This window comes from Vidua macroura, chromosome 2, assembly GCF_024509145.1.
Source record: "Vidua macroura isolate BioBank_ID:100142 chromosome 2, ASM2450914v1, whole genome shotgun sequence".
Lineage (NCBI taxonomy): Eukaryota > Metazoa > Chordata > Aves > Passeriformes > Viduidae > Vidua > Vidua macroura.
In genome coordinates this window covers 97338049-97354562 of record NC_071572.1, presented here as the reverse complement: position 1 = coordinate 97354562, position 16514 = coordinate 97338049, and the positions used below count along the sequence as shown (strand labels likewise).

The 16514-nt window shown below is 41.8% G+C and overlaps 2 protein-coding genes across 2 annotated transcripts in view; one reads left to right on the top strand and one right to left on the bottom strand.

Moving 5' to 3' along the window:
* Window positions 1–1641: 1641 nt before the first annotated feature.
* On the top strand, window positions 1642–9780 carry STOML3 (stomatin like 3). Its single transcript, XM_053971021.1, has 7 exons — window positions 1642–1693; window positions 3963–4066; window positions 4688–4760; window positions 5968–6050; window positions 7746–7949; window positions 8916–9050; window positions 9458–9780. The coding sequence occupies exons 1-7, from the start codon at window positions 1642–1644 to the stop codon at window positions 9656–9658; spliced, it is 852 nt and encodes a 283-aa protein (XP_053826996.1). The 3' UTR covers window positions 9659–9780.
* A 1698-nt stretch (window positions 9781–11478) lies between these two features.
* LOC128804144 (complement C4-like) overlaps window positions 11479–16514 on the bottom strand; it is a 41159-nt gene continuing 36123 nt past the window's right edge. The window contains exons 39-41 of the mRNA XM_053971675.1: window positions 16307–16390; window positions 12933–13065; window positions 11479–11807 (exon numbers count right to left, since the gene is read on the bottom strand). Coding sequence (XP_053827650.1) covers window positions 11669–11807; window positions 12933–13065; window positions 16307–16390 — 356 coding nt within the window. The 3' untranslated portion in view covers window positions 11479–11668. The remainder of the gene's footprint in view (window positions 11808–12932; window positions 13066–16306; window positions 16391–16514) is intronic.

Here is a 16514-nt window from a genome sequence, read left to right as displayed (position 1 = left end):
AAGCTATTTTCAATAACTTTAGTTCTGCTCTAAAATTAAAAAAAAAACGTTGGGATAGTTTTGCATATTATGTTTTTGTTTCTGAAATAACTAAACCACATTCCTCTTGTCACTGTTCACACATGCTACCCTGCTAATAAGCGTCTGTCCTGAAGAGGTGTGATCATACAGCTCAAATGTTTGGAAGTCAAATAATGATGAAAATGCTACAAATGGCCTAAAATGAATTTTGTCACATTTTTGGGAGCATATTGCAATAAGCGTGTCAATCCTGATTTTTCAGACTGTGCTTATGGCTTTCAGTGGTATTTAAAATGTCAGTTCAGGGGTCTAGTTTCCTCTCTGTGAGACTGAAAAAGGATTCTCTGGGGAACAATCAGCTTTGAATGATCCATCTGGGGCCAGGGTGATTACTGACCAGGAGGAAGACTTGGGTGAAATGAAGCCAGATCTTCACAGATATTCCAGTTAACAGATGCTCACAAAAACCAGCCCTGTAATTAATGCAGCTATATATCAAACTCATAAATTACATATGAAAGATAGCACCTCTCATATTTTATTAAAATAACAAGCAACAGCCTTGTCTTTTGAGAGGGTTGCCCTCTGCTGCTACAGCCTTCAGAAATGAAATGCTGTGCTTAGTTTGATTGTCAAAATATTTATTGAAAAATACTCTTGGGGTACAGTTTTAAGGATTGGGAGCTGAAATGCTTCTGCTATGGTTTCTAGGTTATCCAGTTCAATAGGGCTCAGTCTGTACTGATGGGACAGTGTGAAGAGGGGTGTGGTGAGCTATTCTACACAGTTTGGAGACCTCACCTGGAGTTTTGTTTATTTATTATGCTGATGTTTGAGATCTGAACAGCAGCTGAGCCCCAGAATAGCAGAGGAGCAGCATGCAATCTCTGCCTTGCTTTATAGGATCATAGGCTGGAAAAGACCTCTTAAGATCCAGTCCAACCATTAACCCAGCACTGCCAACTCCACTGCTAAACTGCATCTTTAAGTGCCACATACACATGTCCTTTAAATGCCACCAGTGAGGGAGAGTCTACCACTTCTCTGGATAGCCTGTTCCAGTGTTTGGCAACTGTTTTGGTGAAGTAAGTTTTTCCTCATATTTAATCTAAGCCTCCCCTGGCACAACTTGAGGCCATTTATTCTTATAATGTTGCTTGTTTCTTTCGAAGAGACCAATCCTCACTTTGCTACTACATCCTTTCAGGCAGGTATAGAGAGTGTTAAGATCTCCCCTGAGCCTCATTTTCTTCAGGCTGTACCTCAGCTGCTCCTCACAGGACTTTTATCTTCCTGTCTCGTTCGTGGGTGTTTTAATCTCTGGTGATGGATTCATAGAAAGTATATCCAGCTTGTATTTTTTGGGGCCTAAGACCAGCGGGGCCAAGTGCACCCCAGACAGAGGACGGCCACAGAATACCATCCAGTTACACCAGAGACACAAGACTTGGTGTTTGTGAGCATCCTCTCCTCACCAGGGTAACTAACTCCCAGAAGACTCTCATGTGGGGAATTTCTCCTCCCATCCTGCCTCCCTCTTCAACATCTTGCACAAGCCTTGCAGTTTCAAGGCACGCTGTTGTCTCATCTGTGAGGGGATCAGAGCTTCCCTCTAAGGGGATGGATCCCCAGACAGGGAGACCCAAGAAAACGAACAGAGAACATCTAATTGGTAAGCCTTGTTTTGTGTGCGCGAGTGGGCTTTTTCTCAATAATATTAAAAGGAGCAGAACTAACCAAACAAAAAAAGTACATTTGTTTTGCCTTTGATGTCTGACATAGGCTGTAGATGAAAACTCAGAATCTGCCAATGTAAGTGACAGAGCAAGTAGCTTCATGCTGCCCTGCCAGGATGCATCAGCATCTACCTTCTGCCAACATGACCCCATGGATGAAAAAGACTGATTCAGCTATTGATACTCTTCTGTATGGAGGGATAGACTGGAGAGAGGAAAATAGGATCTAGTTAGGGAAGACAGAAGAATTTTTCAGCCTTTAGGAGAAAGTAGAAAGGTTAAAGTAGAAAGCATGGTGGTTAAAGAGGCTGAGTCTACTCCATCTTTTTGTTGCTGTAGGAGACTTGGGAGATTTTTGCCCACAGAGTTTTTCATTTGCTTTCCAAATGTGAAACCCACGTCATGAGTTTGTTTACCAAGTGTGTTTGTGATGTACCCTAATGAGTGCATCAAGAAAAAATTAAGTGAATCTTATTCCAGTACCCTGGAGTTTTTTCCACAACTGCTGAGTGATGACCTCTCCCTTTTTGTGGTGCATTGCAGCTCCTGATTTGCTCTGGACTAAAGAGTCAAGTGAGGTTTTTGGTGGTCATGACTATTATAATCCATATACAGGGATGGCAAACCCAGGTCAATGATACATAGGATTGTGACTGGTTCTTCACTGTTGTTTTTTTTTCTAGAGTCTTTAATTTGTTGTGTGGTTAAATGGTTTGAAACTTTGGGGTAATCAGAGAAGATCTGTGGTGGTTTGGGAGAGCTAGGAGTTTCATTCAAAGGCATATTTTCATGTTCTCCTTTTCTAATTGCAACCTACATTATTAGCTGGCATCAGGATCTCTAGGAGAGTTCTTGTGGAGAAGGATTCAATTGTACTTTGTCAAGTTTTGGATGCATGCTTTTTGCCCATGGTGGTTAGGGGTGATATCTTGACCCCTAACTTGTCTCAGCTGTTTGAGTATCAATCTGCTGGGTACTTGCATTTTTTCTCATCTATTCCCCCTGTCTGTGGATTGTGTCATTCCCACCAGGCGTCTTCACAGTGGGCTCAGGTGGATGATAGTAGAGGATGCTACAGCCCAAAATTGCTTTTGAGGAGGTTATTCATAACCAAATTTGTCACTGGAGAAAATTATTTTTTCAGATATTTTCTGTAAGCTGGTCATTTATGTGAAATTAAGAGAAAGTAAAAACGTTGAGTTCTGCTGAACAAAACATCCCTTCATGATTAATTTGCTCAGATTTCAAATTAAGAATTATGAATGATGCCTACTCTGTGACTTTCCTTGATCTCTTTCCACTGATTAAAAGACATTTGACTGCTGGTGCTTTATGTATCTGTTGTAGCCTGCCACACCACTAGTGTAATGTGAAGTACAGTAGTTGCTGGGAATGCTCTGACAAAATTGTTAGTCCTGCTCTGCTGGTCTGCCAGCTCATGCCTTACAGATCAGGGAGCCTCGTGCTGTTTCAGGGTCCTGACAAGCTGGGTTTTTTTTTTTTCTTACAGAGTATAAATTGAATTGTTTCCTATTTCTCATTTCTGTCTGCATGTGAGTTTTATTTGGTATCAGAAATTTCCAGTGCTGCCCTAAATCCTTGAAATAACTTACCTTACTACTGCCTTCCTTTCAGGCACTAAAATAATGAAATTAGTTTTATATTTGTTTTATTTCATTAGAATGAAATTTTGGGACGAGATGAGGTGAACACAACAAGACAACTGCTTAAAATGCATTTTGACAAGAACTAATGTTGAAATTTATGGTCCAGTGGATGAACTAGTCTATGAATATTCCTCAAAAAGTCCATCTAAAGAAAGCAAGACTTCCCCTCATTTACCTTGTTATCTGTTTCACACAAACTAAACCCTTTGCCCTATCTGATAGTTTCATACTCACGGTTACTCCACTCATTCATTTATTTTTCCTTCACAGCCCCCAGCTTTGGTAATATCTTTAATTTTCCTTTCTTCCTGTTGCAAAATATATTTTCTGAACCTTTTTTAATTTTCTGTGCTGAACAGCCATAAAGTTGAATGGTTAGGTGTTTTATGGCTTTCTTTGGGTGATGGGAGGGAGGAAGAGGGAGTGAGTTTCTGTGGACTTTGTGGACCCATATGATTGCAGCTGGGCTAGATGTACATCCCTGGGATGACTTCTCAAATTTTGCATTCATTGCTCTTCTTCCTTATATTTTTTATAGCTGACAGGCAGGAAGGAATTGGTGTCTGTGGCTGGATCCTAGTTTCCCTTTCATTCCTCCTGGTGCTTATTACCTTTCCTATTTCCATCTGGGCATGTATTAAGGTAAGCTATCAGGATTTGAGGCACATGAAGAATGCTCTATTATCATTGTTGTTACTTTTTTACTGATTTAGTTAAGACAAGGCACCTCACATTCACATTTTGGGAATCATAAGTGTTTGTAGCAAAGATGTGCTCTGGAAATGAGATCCACACAGGTTCTTTCACAAGTGTTCTGTGTTGCCACAACTTCCTCATTTAATTCTTCCAGTCTCAACATTCATCATCAGTTAAACTTCCAGTTAAACATCAGTTGAATGCCAGGCCTTCAGTAGTTGTGATGCACTAAGTGAAGTGGTTTAGATTACCTGAGGTGAGAGCCCCTTTGCCTACAACTCCTCTGAGTGTGCTGCTGATGTTGGGAGAGCTCTGGGGTGTCCTTTTTAGATCACTGTTAATTCTTTCATATGTGACCTGTTTTGTTACCTGTTTCCATGGGCAGGGGCTGAGTTTTTCCAGCAAATCATGAGGCAAATAGAAGATGTGAAGAAAGTGATTTGCAGCTTTGTTGCTTCCTATAATATTTGTACTTTCTTCACATTTAATATGAGTGCCAAAGATTAAAGGACTGGGGAATGAAAATAGAATTAGTTGTAAAATTCTAAATTTAAAATATTTTCCTAGGTTGTGAGAGAATATGAACGTGCTGTTGTATTTCGTCTGGGACGTATTCTGTCCAAGAAAGCAAAGGGACCAGGTGAATACATGCAGTTTTTCTCTGTTAAAGTCCTCTGGGTTTATTTTATTACAATGCACCCAGACCACATAGAGAATTGCAGAGGTTCCATGAAATTCTTCTTCATGGCATAGAGGGGAATGAGAAGGTCCCTTCTACTGCAGTTCCTTTACCTGCAGACTTCACTTTTCTGAAGAGAAGATACAGCCATGCTCCTGTCATAGCACAGAAGTTTGAGGAACTTGATACCAGGTATGACTTTGCCGCTGAGCAATTTGGACAACACAAGGATACATTCATGCTGCACACACTGTCAGGGGACTGCAGGCAGGTTTAAATGCAGTGTTCAAGTCTGCCACAGTCTTTTTTGAGTGACTGTGGCCTCTCTCCCTGCACCTCACTTCCAACACAGCTTGTTGCTGGCAGCCCCTTAGCTGTCCTCTGCTCTGAAAATGGTAACTGTGTCAGGACAGGGACACAGCAGTTACACCAAGGCTGCTCCCTAGGACTAGCTTACAAATCACAAACCAAACCCAGCTGCATGAGGAGTTTGCATTGGTGCACTTACCACCTCTGGCCTATGAAATGAACAAACTAGAAGTTGAAATAACAGGAAAAAGTCCTTTTCAGGTACTGTCCTTCCTCTTGAATAGTAGTCATGTGGTCCAAAGAGCAGCTAGGTACAGAGCTCTTCTGTGTGGCTCTGGGCACCAAAGCAATCTGCTGAGGTTGGAAGTTTTGTACAGTCTCCCCTTCCAGTGAAGGACAGTGGTGACTCCTTCACAGGATTTGTCACACCCTGGAACACTGTTTCTTATGTGGTGCAGGAATCTGGACCTGGGTGATGTCTTTCCTGAGGACACATACTGAACCATACATGGCTTGTGATTTAAAAAGGGAAAATCAAAGGCATGGAAGGAATTTTTGCCAAAACTCTCATGGCAAACTTCAGACAAGAGCTTCAAGGTGCCCATTTCTAGACAAGAGTTCTAGGTCATTAAGCTCTAATAAGTTCACATTATTTGCAGATATCTGCATTTCCCTCTGTTATTTGAAAATGCAAAACATCACTGTTGTCATGTCTTGTAAGCAGAAAGGACAGCTGCAGTGATAAGGCAGGGTGTTATTCCAAATGCTGTGGGTATTTCCATCTGTTTATTTTCTCTAAGATACCTGGATCTGGACTTTAGTTTCAGAGGTATTTAATCTAATAATTTTTATTTTTCAGGAATGATCCTTGTACTTCCATGTACAGATACATTTATCAAGGTTGATCTTAGGACCGTGACCTGTAAGATTCCTCCACAAGAGGTAACTTCTCTAGTGGCCATCTAAGACAGGAGCAGATTCATGGCACAATCAAAAATAATGAATGTTTTGTCATTTTGCCATGCTGAGCTACCATATAGAATTTATCTACCATATGGAATTTAGCTTTTCTGCTGTATCTTCTGGATTTCAAGCTGCTTACAAAATAACTTCTTGCCCGAAGAAATTATGGGTGCCCCATCCCTGGGAGTGATCAAGGCCAGGTTGGATGGGGCTCTGAGCAACAAGGTCTAGGGGAAGGTGTCCCTGCCCATGGGAGGAAGGTTGGAACTCAGTGATCTTTTATCTTCCAACCCAAACTATTCTATGATTCCCCTAATGAAAATTTGCAGATGCATCATTGCAGGTCAAGCTGGTGTTCAGAACTGTGATTTAAAAATAAGGGAAGGGAGTTACAAGTGTGAATGTGAGACAGGGAGGACAAGAGAGGAGCAGGCTACAAAATTCCCAGTTGTAAATTAATGTCCTAATGAAATTGGATCTGACATGTAGCTCACCATTCAAAAGAGCCTCCTACATGTGTCTGGAAAGGCAAATTACCCAGGGGTAACAAGTCCCACTAAATTAACAGGAATTAGCAGACAATCTTCCACAAAACTCAGGTCCAAGCAGGAATGGATCCTACATCCTACATCCAAGTAGGATATATCTTCAGGCATTTTGTTGGCAAATGTTGACTGAAAAAATTAATCTGAAGGATCAGTTGTTGAGCAATCCTGTTCTGATCAAATTTTGGTTCTTTGTAGCCTCAGGCCCATGGCAGAAAAATTCTTCCGCTTATGGAGTTGGCGCTGCTGTCCCTTTCTTTAAACAAAGAGCAGAGGGAGAAGAGGCAGCTCCAAGACCCTTTGGGCCCCCAGAATTTCCTACTGTGTTCCCCAGAAAATGTTTTTTTTGGCTATTATCTTTTTGTAAACAGAGTCTTTTCTCAGAGCATAGGGTGCAGGGGTGTGTGGTGTGAAATGAAAAATGGCTCCCCCGAAATGTGAGGCTGGAAGGAAGATGGTTGCAAGAACTTGTGTTGTACAAGGCTTAGCAGCTTTTGGCCAGGCTTTTGCAGCATTTGGCTGGGTTTTTGTGAAGCATTCACTTGCAGGCAAAAGATGCTGAGGAGGGAAGTGATAGTAGAGCAACATCAGTTCTCCACTGAGGCTAGCTGCCTTCTGAGGCACAAGAAGCTTGTCTGGCAAAAGATGACAACTCTTCTATGAATGCTTAAATATTTCTTTCAGTTTCTTCTCACAATTTCTTGCACTTTTTATTTTTGTTTTAATTTGTTGGTGTTTCTTACAAATACAGTGTCTAGGGGAAGTAGCACAGATCTTCCAAGCTGCATGAAATGTATAAACTCATTAATGGACCTTTTTACAGGAAAGAAAGAGGCTAGCCATCATTTATTATTGAAAAAGAAATTAATTCAAATGATGAAATTCACTTACTATTGAAGGGTTATTTAGAGGGTATGTAAAGCATTTTCCCCCAGTTTAAACTTTGTCGATGCTGAACAGCTTTCTTGAAGTAATTTCTTGGGGGAATGACAAAGAAATCAAAAGAAATTCTTAGTTTCTTTGAATTATCAGTGCCTTTTACTCTAAGGGTTAAAAAATATATTCCCCTTCATAGGCAAAGGATGTGTTGTTGGATCTTTGTGTGACTGTGTGCATTTCTCAAATGCAGATTCTCACAAGGGATGCTGTTACTGCCCAGGTGGATGGGGTGGTGCACTACAGGATCCACAGCGCTGTCAGTGCTGTTGCCAATGTCACTGATGTCCACTCTGCGACCTTGCTTCTGGCACAGACAACCCTGAGAAATGTTCTGGGTACACAGAGCTTGGCTCAGCTGCTGGCAGGTCGTGAAGAGATTGCACACAGTATCCAGGTAAATCTGGCACCTAAAATTCACAAGCACAGAGGTGTCTTCTGGGGAGTAGCAAATTAAAAATAATCTTTCTTCAACAAGGATAACATAATCTCCCTTTATTTTTTTTTTTTTCAATTATACATCTTGTTGCTTAGAGTCAGAAAGAGTTATACTAAAGGTATTTCCCTAGGCTCTTGTAGCAGAGTTATCTCTATCAAAAAGAAATTAAAATTTTGAAATTACCCAGTGGTTTAAAAAAAAATCAGCTTATCCCTTGCACAGAGGCAGCTGCAAACATGGAGAAGGAGATCTGCTCAGGGGAAGCTCTGGCTTGAGCAGACCCTTCATTGAGGCAAGGCTTGTATCTCTTGTCATTACAACTAAAAGCACAAAATTGAGTTGCTGTATGCTTTAAAAGGCCATCATTTGATTTGGCAGCCAGGGAGAGAGCAGAAGAAAAATCCAATACCCAATTTACTAATTTCAGTGAGAGACAAGTCAGACCAAAGAGGGACTGTACCCTCTGCAGCCAGGAGAGTGGCCACACAGAGACAGGGTCATGGTGCTGGTGTGGATTGCAGGAGTGCCCAGGAGCTGGAGCACAAATGAGTTTGCCAGTGCTGCTGCAGCCAGTGCTATGTCTTGCCCACAGCGTACTTTTGTCAAGTTGTGCTGTTTAAGGAAGTTGCTGTAGTATTTCTTTGTAAGAGGGAGAAGTTTAGTAAGTGCCCACCTAAAGAAAGGATGGGGATCATAATTTAGGAGGCAGAAGAGAAGCCACAGAGGAGACACTGGTGTTGACCAGCAAGTGTTTCCTGAAGCTGTGGTACCCACTGTCACACACCATGCTGAGTGCTGGTGCCCCTGCAGTGTCCCTCTTTCTGCTGTGCAGGTTTGTCCCATGCTTCTGTCCAAGCAGGGAACACCATGTGGTTTTCCCTCTGCCAGCACTGTGCTCTTCCTGGCATGTTTTTTGTCCCAAAGGCTATCCTCGACAGTGCCACGGAGCAGTGGGGAGTCAAAGTGGCCCATGTGGAGATCAAAGACATCTGGATCCCCATGGCCATGCAGAGGGCAATGGCAGCTGAAGCAGAGGCTGCTCAAGAGACAAAAGCTAAGGTGAGACCCATGACAGTGTTCACCTCCAGGCTTTCATTTCCTTGTCATAGAACCACAGAATTTTTTAGGATGGACAAGACCTCTCAGATCACCAAGTCCAACCTTTAAACCCAGCACTGCCGAGTCCATCACTAAACCACGTCCCTAAGCACCACATCTACATACCCTTTAAATTACCACTAGGGTTAGTGACTCCACCACTTCCCTGGGCATCCTCTTCCAATGCTTAAAAACCTAATTTTTTCCTAATATCCAATGAGAACCTCCCCTTAGCAACTTAAAGGCCATTTCCTCTTGTCCTATAGTTCCAGGAATCCAAGCTAGTTTGTTTTCTCCTCATTATAAAGTTGGATTTTCACCACTATGGGCAGTATTTCCACGCCATTTCCATTTTGGTTCCTTTTCAGATTGTGGCAGCTGAAGGAGAAATGAATGCTTCCAAAGCTCTCCAGAAGGCCTCCATGGTGCTGGCTGAGTCTCCGGCAGGTCTGCTGCTGCGTTACCTGCAAACGTTAACAGCTGTGGCAGCACAGAATAATTCCACCATTGTCTTCCCTCTCCCTATGAATATGTTTGGGAGTTTGGGGCAGAAACGTACAGGGAGATAGAGACTGTTCTATGCTAGCTCCTAGGCCAGAGATATTTAAAGATTTTCCTAGGAAGCAAAGGGGTCCCAATTGGCAGAGTTAAAGTAGAAGCACCTTTGGGTCCTCTGCCCCCAAAACAAGTTTAAGTATCACACACAGCTCCCACATTTAGACTGCATTTGCAAATGCAAAATTTGCTTAGACACTAAGCAGTTCAAGCATAGAGTCACCTGCAAGTAAAATGGAAGAAAATATGTATAATGTATGTTAGACCTGATATAAAATTTTAATTGTGCTTTCACCACACTTTACAGAGTCTTGAGTGTTGCAATTATTTGGTGATTTGTTTTCCAGGGAAGAACCTCTGAGCTGTTGATATACTCCACACAGCAGAAGGGTCAGACATTGGTATTTAACTCAAACCTTGTGGAGTGGAAAGGAAGGATTTGGCTCTTAACCTTATAGGTATTCTTTCATAAATATTGGCAGAATTACTGGATAACGAGTATGTCAGTGGATCAGCCTATTCTTTATCTTATATTAATAGAAATTAGTACTTGTTTTACTGACCTCAGCTGTATTTTGCCATATCACACTGACATTTATATAAGCTGTGTAATAAAGTAAAGAGAATGAATGACGAGGCATTACAATCACATTTCATAAATGTGAAAGCTGGGGCAAACCTCAAGGTCCTCTGTCAATTTAAGTGTCTATCTTACATCTTCAGTAGGTTTCTTATCTTCTTTTACATATGTCATGAAGCAGTCATTGAGGTTTTCCTGAAATGGGCCTTCCCTACCCTCCATCCAAGCTGCAATGCTTGGCAGCTGAGAGGAAGATGTTGCTGGTGTCCAGGTTCAGCTGATGCTAAATTTGAGTTTGCAGCCTTCAAAGATAGCTGTTCAGTTCACAGTTCAGGCACACAGCAATGAACTGTCTTCTGTGAATCTGAAATTTCTTGTGATGGAGCTGTTTTGATAGGTGCTGCTGCAGTGTAATGTCTTGGCCACATGAACATCACTGTTGCCCTTTCTATCAGTAGGGTCATTTGACTCCAAATTAACCAGCACAGCATGGACCTACTAATTATCATATAACTGACACAGGCCTTTCTTATTTTTACTGCAGCGTAGTACAAGCAGTCCAGGTAGCAAATGTTTGCACTCAGTAGCTGCTGGCACAAATAGTGGTACGAGCATCTACGGATGGGGAGCTACCCAGTTCTTCTCTGCTTCAGACATGACTGCCAAATGGCATTTTGATGTGGCAAGCTAAAAAAGCAAAACCTGTAGTTGAAAGTCTTCTGCTTATCAGCATTACCAAAACATTTTCTTATCCTAAGAAAAGAGCAGTTTTGAGTTAAACTCTAGAAAAAGAAAACCTTGAAAGACATGTGGCTTCAGAGTGCAATTAAAAGAAATTCTGTGCCCTCAGTGAGCTACCAACCTAATGAGCCTGTGGCAGACTCCCTAATCCAGCACAGGGCATGCTCAGTGTACCCCTTCTAGTTCCAGCTTTAGAAGCGTATGGGATCCAGCCACGGGGTTAGCAGGACTCACAGCTACAACCAGACCAGCTGATGTGTTGAAGCATGAGTGTTGATATCTCTTCTCTTTCAGCAGCAGTGTACACCCAGTTTTCTTTTTGACCCATGAAAATGTCTTGGTCTTCTTTTAAATATTTTTTTCTTGTCCAGGACTGCAGGAATTAATCATGCAATGTACAATATGTTTTCCCTTTGACTCTCTGCAGGATAATTGCACTGTTGTAGAATAGCTCAAGGAGACACAAACTCCTGCCCTCTATTCCCCAGTGTCAGGTACAGTAAACACAGTAACTAGTAGAGGAACTGCATTTTTATTGTATTACCCACACACACATCCACAAGAGGATACCCCAATCAGTGAAACAGCAATGGAAGCAGCCCCGCAATGTTTCAGATGCCACTGGGATGCAGAGGCTTTGCAGGAAGAATTCTGGCAGAAGGTGAGCTGCAGTCCCAGTGAGATGGGGGGTCAGAGCCATTGTTCAGATATGGCACAGGCTGTCAGAGATGCTCAGGAAGTCCTGCAGGCGAGCACAGTTCTGTCGGCGCAGAGTGCTGCGGCACTCGCTGTCCTCTGGAATTTTCTCCACCCAGGCTTGTGCATCAAGTAAGTATTGCATCCTGAGTGAAAATGGGACAGGTAAAGGTTAGTCATTATTCCTGACATGGAGCAATGGGAAAGCATAATCCCTTAGCATCCCTCCATAGAGGCATCTCCAAAATCAAGAGGTATACTAGCCAAGAAACTTGCCTTCACCAGCAGGTTAACTGAGCTTTGAACAAAGTCTGGGATGTGTCAGTGCCAAGCTGGGAAAGACCTGGCTGTACTTGTGTTTTGAGTATGTCAGGTAAGCTTGGGCTAAGTTTCTGTTAGAATTTCCAGAATGATACAAAAGGCCCAAGTGCACACCAGTGGGACAGTGAAGGGAAGTTTAGTTTCAACAGAGTATACTGATGAGAAGCCGTGTAACTTCCAGTATTTCATGTTAACTGGAGAAGACAGAGATCAAACCTCTGCTGGGACACTCCAGTCCCTATCAGGCTTCTTTTGAAGCAGGCCACTGACCTAAGCACTCACTTTGATATCATATAGAGATGGGAATGAGACTTTTTAAGGTTTTAGGAGGTGGTGCTCACAGCTTGATGGAGATCTCCTCCCTAGAAGCTTTCAGAGGCATTATATTTGTCCAGTTCTGTGCAGGGAAATGAAACATTCAGGATGTCTTCCTCCCTGAATATTTGATAGTGTCATACTAAATTCCCACTCAGATAAATTCCCTTTTTTTCATTAAAGTGTGAGAGTGAGAAATTAGAAGAACATGCTACTCGCATGCATGGTATAACAGCAACCTTGGGAGCTGCTCTTAGTCATGGTCCCACACAATTCTTCTGCAAACACAGGAGCTGTTTAAGGCATCTGCAGTAGATGGACTGGGTAGCTTTTCCCATTCTCCTTTTCTAGCTGTGAGTTTTTAACCCAGGGGAACCAGGGCCAGATTTGACTCTGAGAAGTCTGGAAACCATAGATTCATGAACCAATAGATTTGGGTGGTTCACGTCCTCCCCATAGCTCCAGTTTTGCCTATGGAGTGGAACACTTTGCATTTTAGTCAATCCAGCAGAATCATCCCCTGAGAAATTTGGTGCTGCCTTTACTTTCTGGAGGTATTCTAATAGATTGAGTATCCTCTGGGCTTATGGTCCATGATAGCAGCTGCTGCTGCCCAGAGACCATTTTGCACTTACTTGTTGTTGCAATCCACTGTTTGCCCATCTTTCCCCATGAGCAGGTAGCGTTTGCCAGGGACAATGTTTAACTTGCACATGGAGCGTGATAGGAACTGTCGGTGCTCACCTACTTGGATGCTTTCATCTGCAGCTGTGGGACGAGAAGAGAAAACCCCACGAACTTTTCTAACAGAGAGAAGAACTGTAGGCCACAGGACACAACCCCCTGTGATCATTTGCTCCACTGCTAAGCCAAGGTAATATTTCACTTGCGAATTGGCACTTGACATGTGAATAAATGGCCCTGCTATGGTAGGATACATTTCCCTTAGTGCAACCTGACAAAAAGTAAGCCACTTTCGCCTTAGCTTGTTGTCATGGTGGTTGCAGTAGTTATTGAAGGAGATGTTTTCCTGTAGAGCTTAGGCCTTCTTCAGGCCTTATGGAGTTTGCTTAAATCTCAGAGACAGAAGGAAAAGCCAAGGGAAATAGAAAACATGCTGTCTTCCATTACAGAATGCTCAGGTTCAGGTGGTCTGAAAAGCTAGCAAAATTCAAACATTTTGAGGCTTAACAATGCAGCAGACAGTATTAAAATCTCACTCTCCTTAGTACATCTGACCTGGACTTTGCTAATGCAGCCTTTATGCTCTTCCCTCTGAATCTGATACACAGGACAATGTCCTGGTGATCTCCATGTTAAAGTAACTTAGAAGATTCTGGTCTGGATTCTGGCCCAGAAGTTTGTTAATTCAGGATTGCACTGCCCACTACAGAAGTGGGCATCCAAGGCAGATGAGGTGGCTGTTCAGATTACATGAGAACAATTATAATTGTACTGCAATTACATGAGAGTTGAAAAGATACTTATTCATCTGACCAATCTCAGGTCATGAGGACACTATGTTTTTTAACTAAATTACATGTAAATTACACCATGGTCTTTTCATCAGTTAACAGAATCTTGTGCATCATCTGCTCTAATATAGAGTATTATATTACAAGTAGGGAAAGACTAGTCATCAAAATCCTAAAAGTAGAACAAAACTGAAGTAGAATATTCTAACATTAATTAGATTTCAGAGAATTTGGCAGAGACTGCTAATCTGTGAAGCCTAGCTTTAAGAACCTTATCTACCACCTAGGTAAAACTTGCATCAGTTTAATATATGTAACTTATAGATCTGCATTTTTAGAGAGAATATAAGTCCTGTACATTTTCTCATATAACCCAAGACCTTCTTGCTGTTCCTACACTACATGGTGTCCTGAATTTTCATTTTGTTCATAGAATGCAGAGATGGGTCAGAACTACTTGAGAAAATGATGATGTTATGCCTCATTTGGCTTAAATTACCAAGGTGTTTCTTGGTTCATATGCTTCACAAATAGCCTAATACAATTCAGACAGTGGGATCATAAGCATTTGAGTCATTCCCTTGAGTGGTTATTATGTAATTTTCAATTTTAAATCTCCAATTAAAAAGAAAGTTGAAATTTAATGTTTCAAAGCATCCAAGTGGAATTTAAGGAAAACAATTACTTCAAGTTTTGGAATATGTAATGGGAAATAATGTTCAAAAAGGGGGGGAGGGGAAGAAGAGGGAAAAAAAAAGTTTCTGTGCTGCTTTGTATGGGCTATACTGTTGCTCTAAAGGAAGCCCCTGGAGGGCTCATAGGACAGCATAAATGTTAGTCATCCAAAACATATACACTAATTCTATCAATAACCAAAGTAATCTGAGAAGCACACACCTGCAATATTCTCTTTTGCTGACTCCCAAACACAAGTAAGTGTTTCCATCTGTATTCTGAACCAACCCTTTACTTCAAAGATTGTTAAGGAAATAATGATGGGGTCCAGCGAATGAGATTCTACCCTACTAATTCTCATCTAAACTTGGCGATGGCAACAGAGGCCAACCTCACTCAAAAGAGCCACAGAGAATACAAGAGACAATAACACTAGTTCAGTCACAGGCTGATTTGGGTGCAACACCTAGCTTTTTCTTCATCCTCATATGTTTTCATGCCTCCTGCCGGCCTCTCCCAAGCCTGCTGAAACCTTCCTGATGCTCAGAAGCTGCATCTGACAGCACAAACCAAAAAGAATTATCAAGTATGTGGGAATAGAAGACATCCTTTCCCTTCAGCTTCACATTCAAAGGATGTTTCTCTCTGCTACCAAAACCCAAAATCTTTCTATCGCTTTCCTGCAAGTTGTGAGTACAAGTAAAGCCCTAAAGCCTTTAAATCCTGTAGGTATTCTCAAGAGATTTGCATTGGGATACCATAATCCTAGTGGTCAGTATTTTGACCACTAGGTACATTATAATTTCCCTCCATATGGAAAGCCCTGGGTATGTCAGATGCTCTCTCTCTCAACTCAGGAAGCATGGACCTTATTTTACTGAGCATTGGGCGTAGGTCACAAGCTGTGTGCCGTAAAGTACCACGTGACATTGCCAGGCCCCTGGGCAAAGATTGATTCAGTGAGTTAATTATTCTGTACCAGAGAAGGAAGATTTCAAAACCTTTGAAGTTACTATTTAAAGGCAATCTCTGGCTGCCAAACTTAAAACTGGTGACCACATGATACCACAGCAGCTGAAATCTGGCGTGTCATCTGACATCTTCCCCAGAAATTATTCTGAGGAGTATCAGTGCTCTCTGATGCAGTTCAAATGGGGGCAGCTGGGATGGCAGGCCTGAATAAGGACATCGTCTAAGAGCTGTGCAAACCTTTACACTGCACCTAACAACAAAGAAGCCTTTCTATTTCTTTAGCACAGTTATTAAATTGAAGTTCCAAAAGTTTTCCTGTCTTCATTGACCTCAGGCAAGTCACTGTGGACAACTCTTAGCCTGTTTCACAAGGGTTGCAATTGCTCAATAATTAGTTGAGTAATAAGCACTTCAAATCATCATTTAGTATCAGAACAGAGGTCAGTGGATATGTCCACACGAGAAAAAATAAGGATCTATCAACAGTCTATAAAATGAAATAGTGGATGCAGAAGACATAATATCCACACTATGCATGTGTTTGGAGGGGTTTATCTTAGGCTAGCTACAGTTTGTAACCGTGGACTCAATGAGTCTGGAATGTGTCTTCTGGTTTATTTTCATTTGAAATTATTAAAGCTTGTGTGCTCTGGGATTGCACAATGTGAACAAAAAAAACTAGCCCGGGGCTTAACTGAGCAGTGAGGCAGCTGCACCAAACAAGCCTTGCAATAAATAAGCCTTCTTGAAAAGCCTGCTGCAGAAAGGTATCTGACCCTACTTTTCCATGGCAGAAGAAGGTGTCTGCATGGCTCACACTAGCTAACATTTAGTCAACCTAGTTTTTCTACGGGTGAATGAAAGGAGTAAAACATTTTGATACTTACATGCTTTAAGGATTTTGTGGATTTTGGCCTCATAGTAATCAAAAACATTCTTCTTTGTATTGTTGAGGATCTCCACCTCGTATACTGCAACAAACAACAACTCTGTGATGCCAGATGGCAACATGAAATTGCATCCAAAGACTGAATAATAGCTGTGCTTCTATCAAATGTCTGAACAGAGGCCAGTGTACCATCTACTCACAAATCA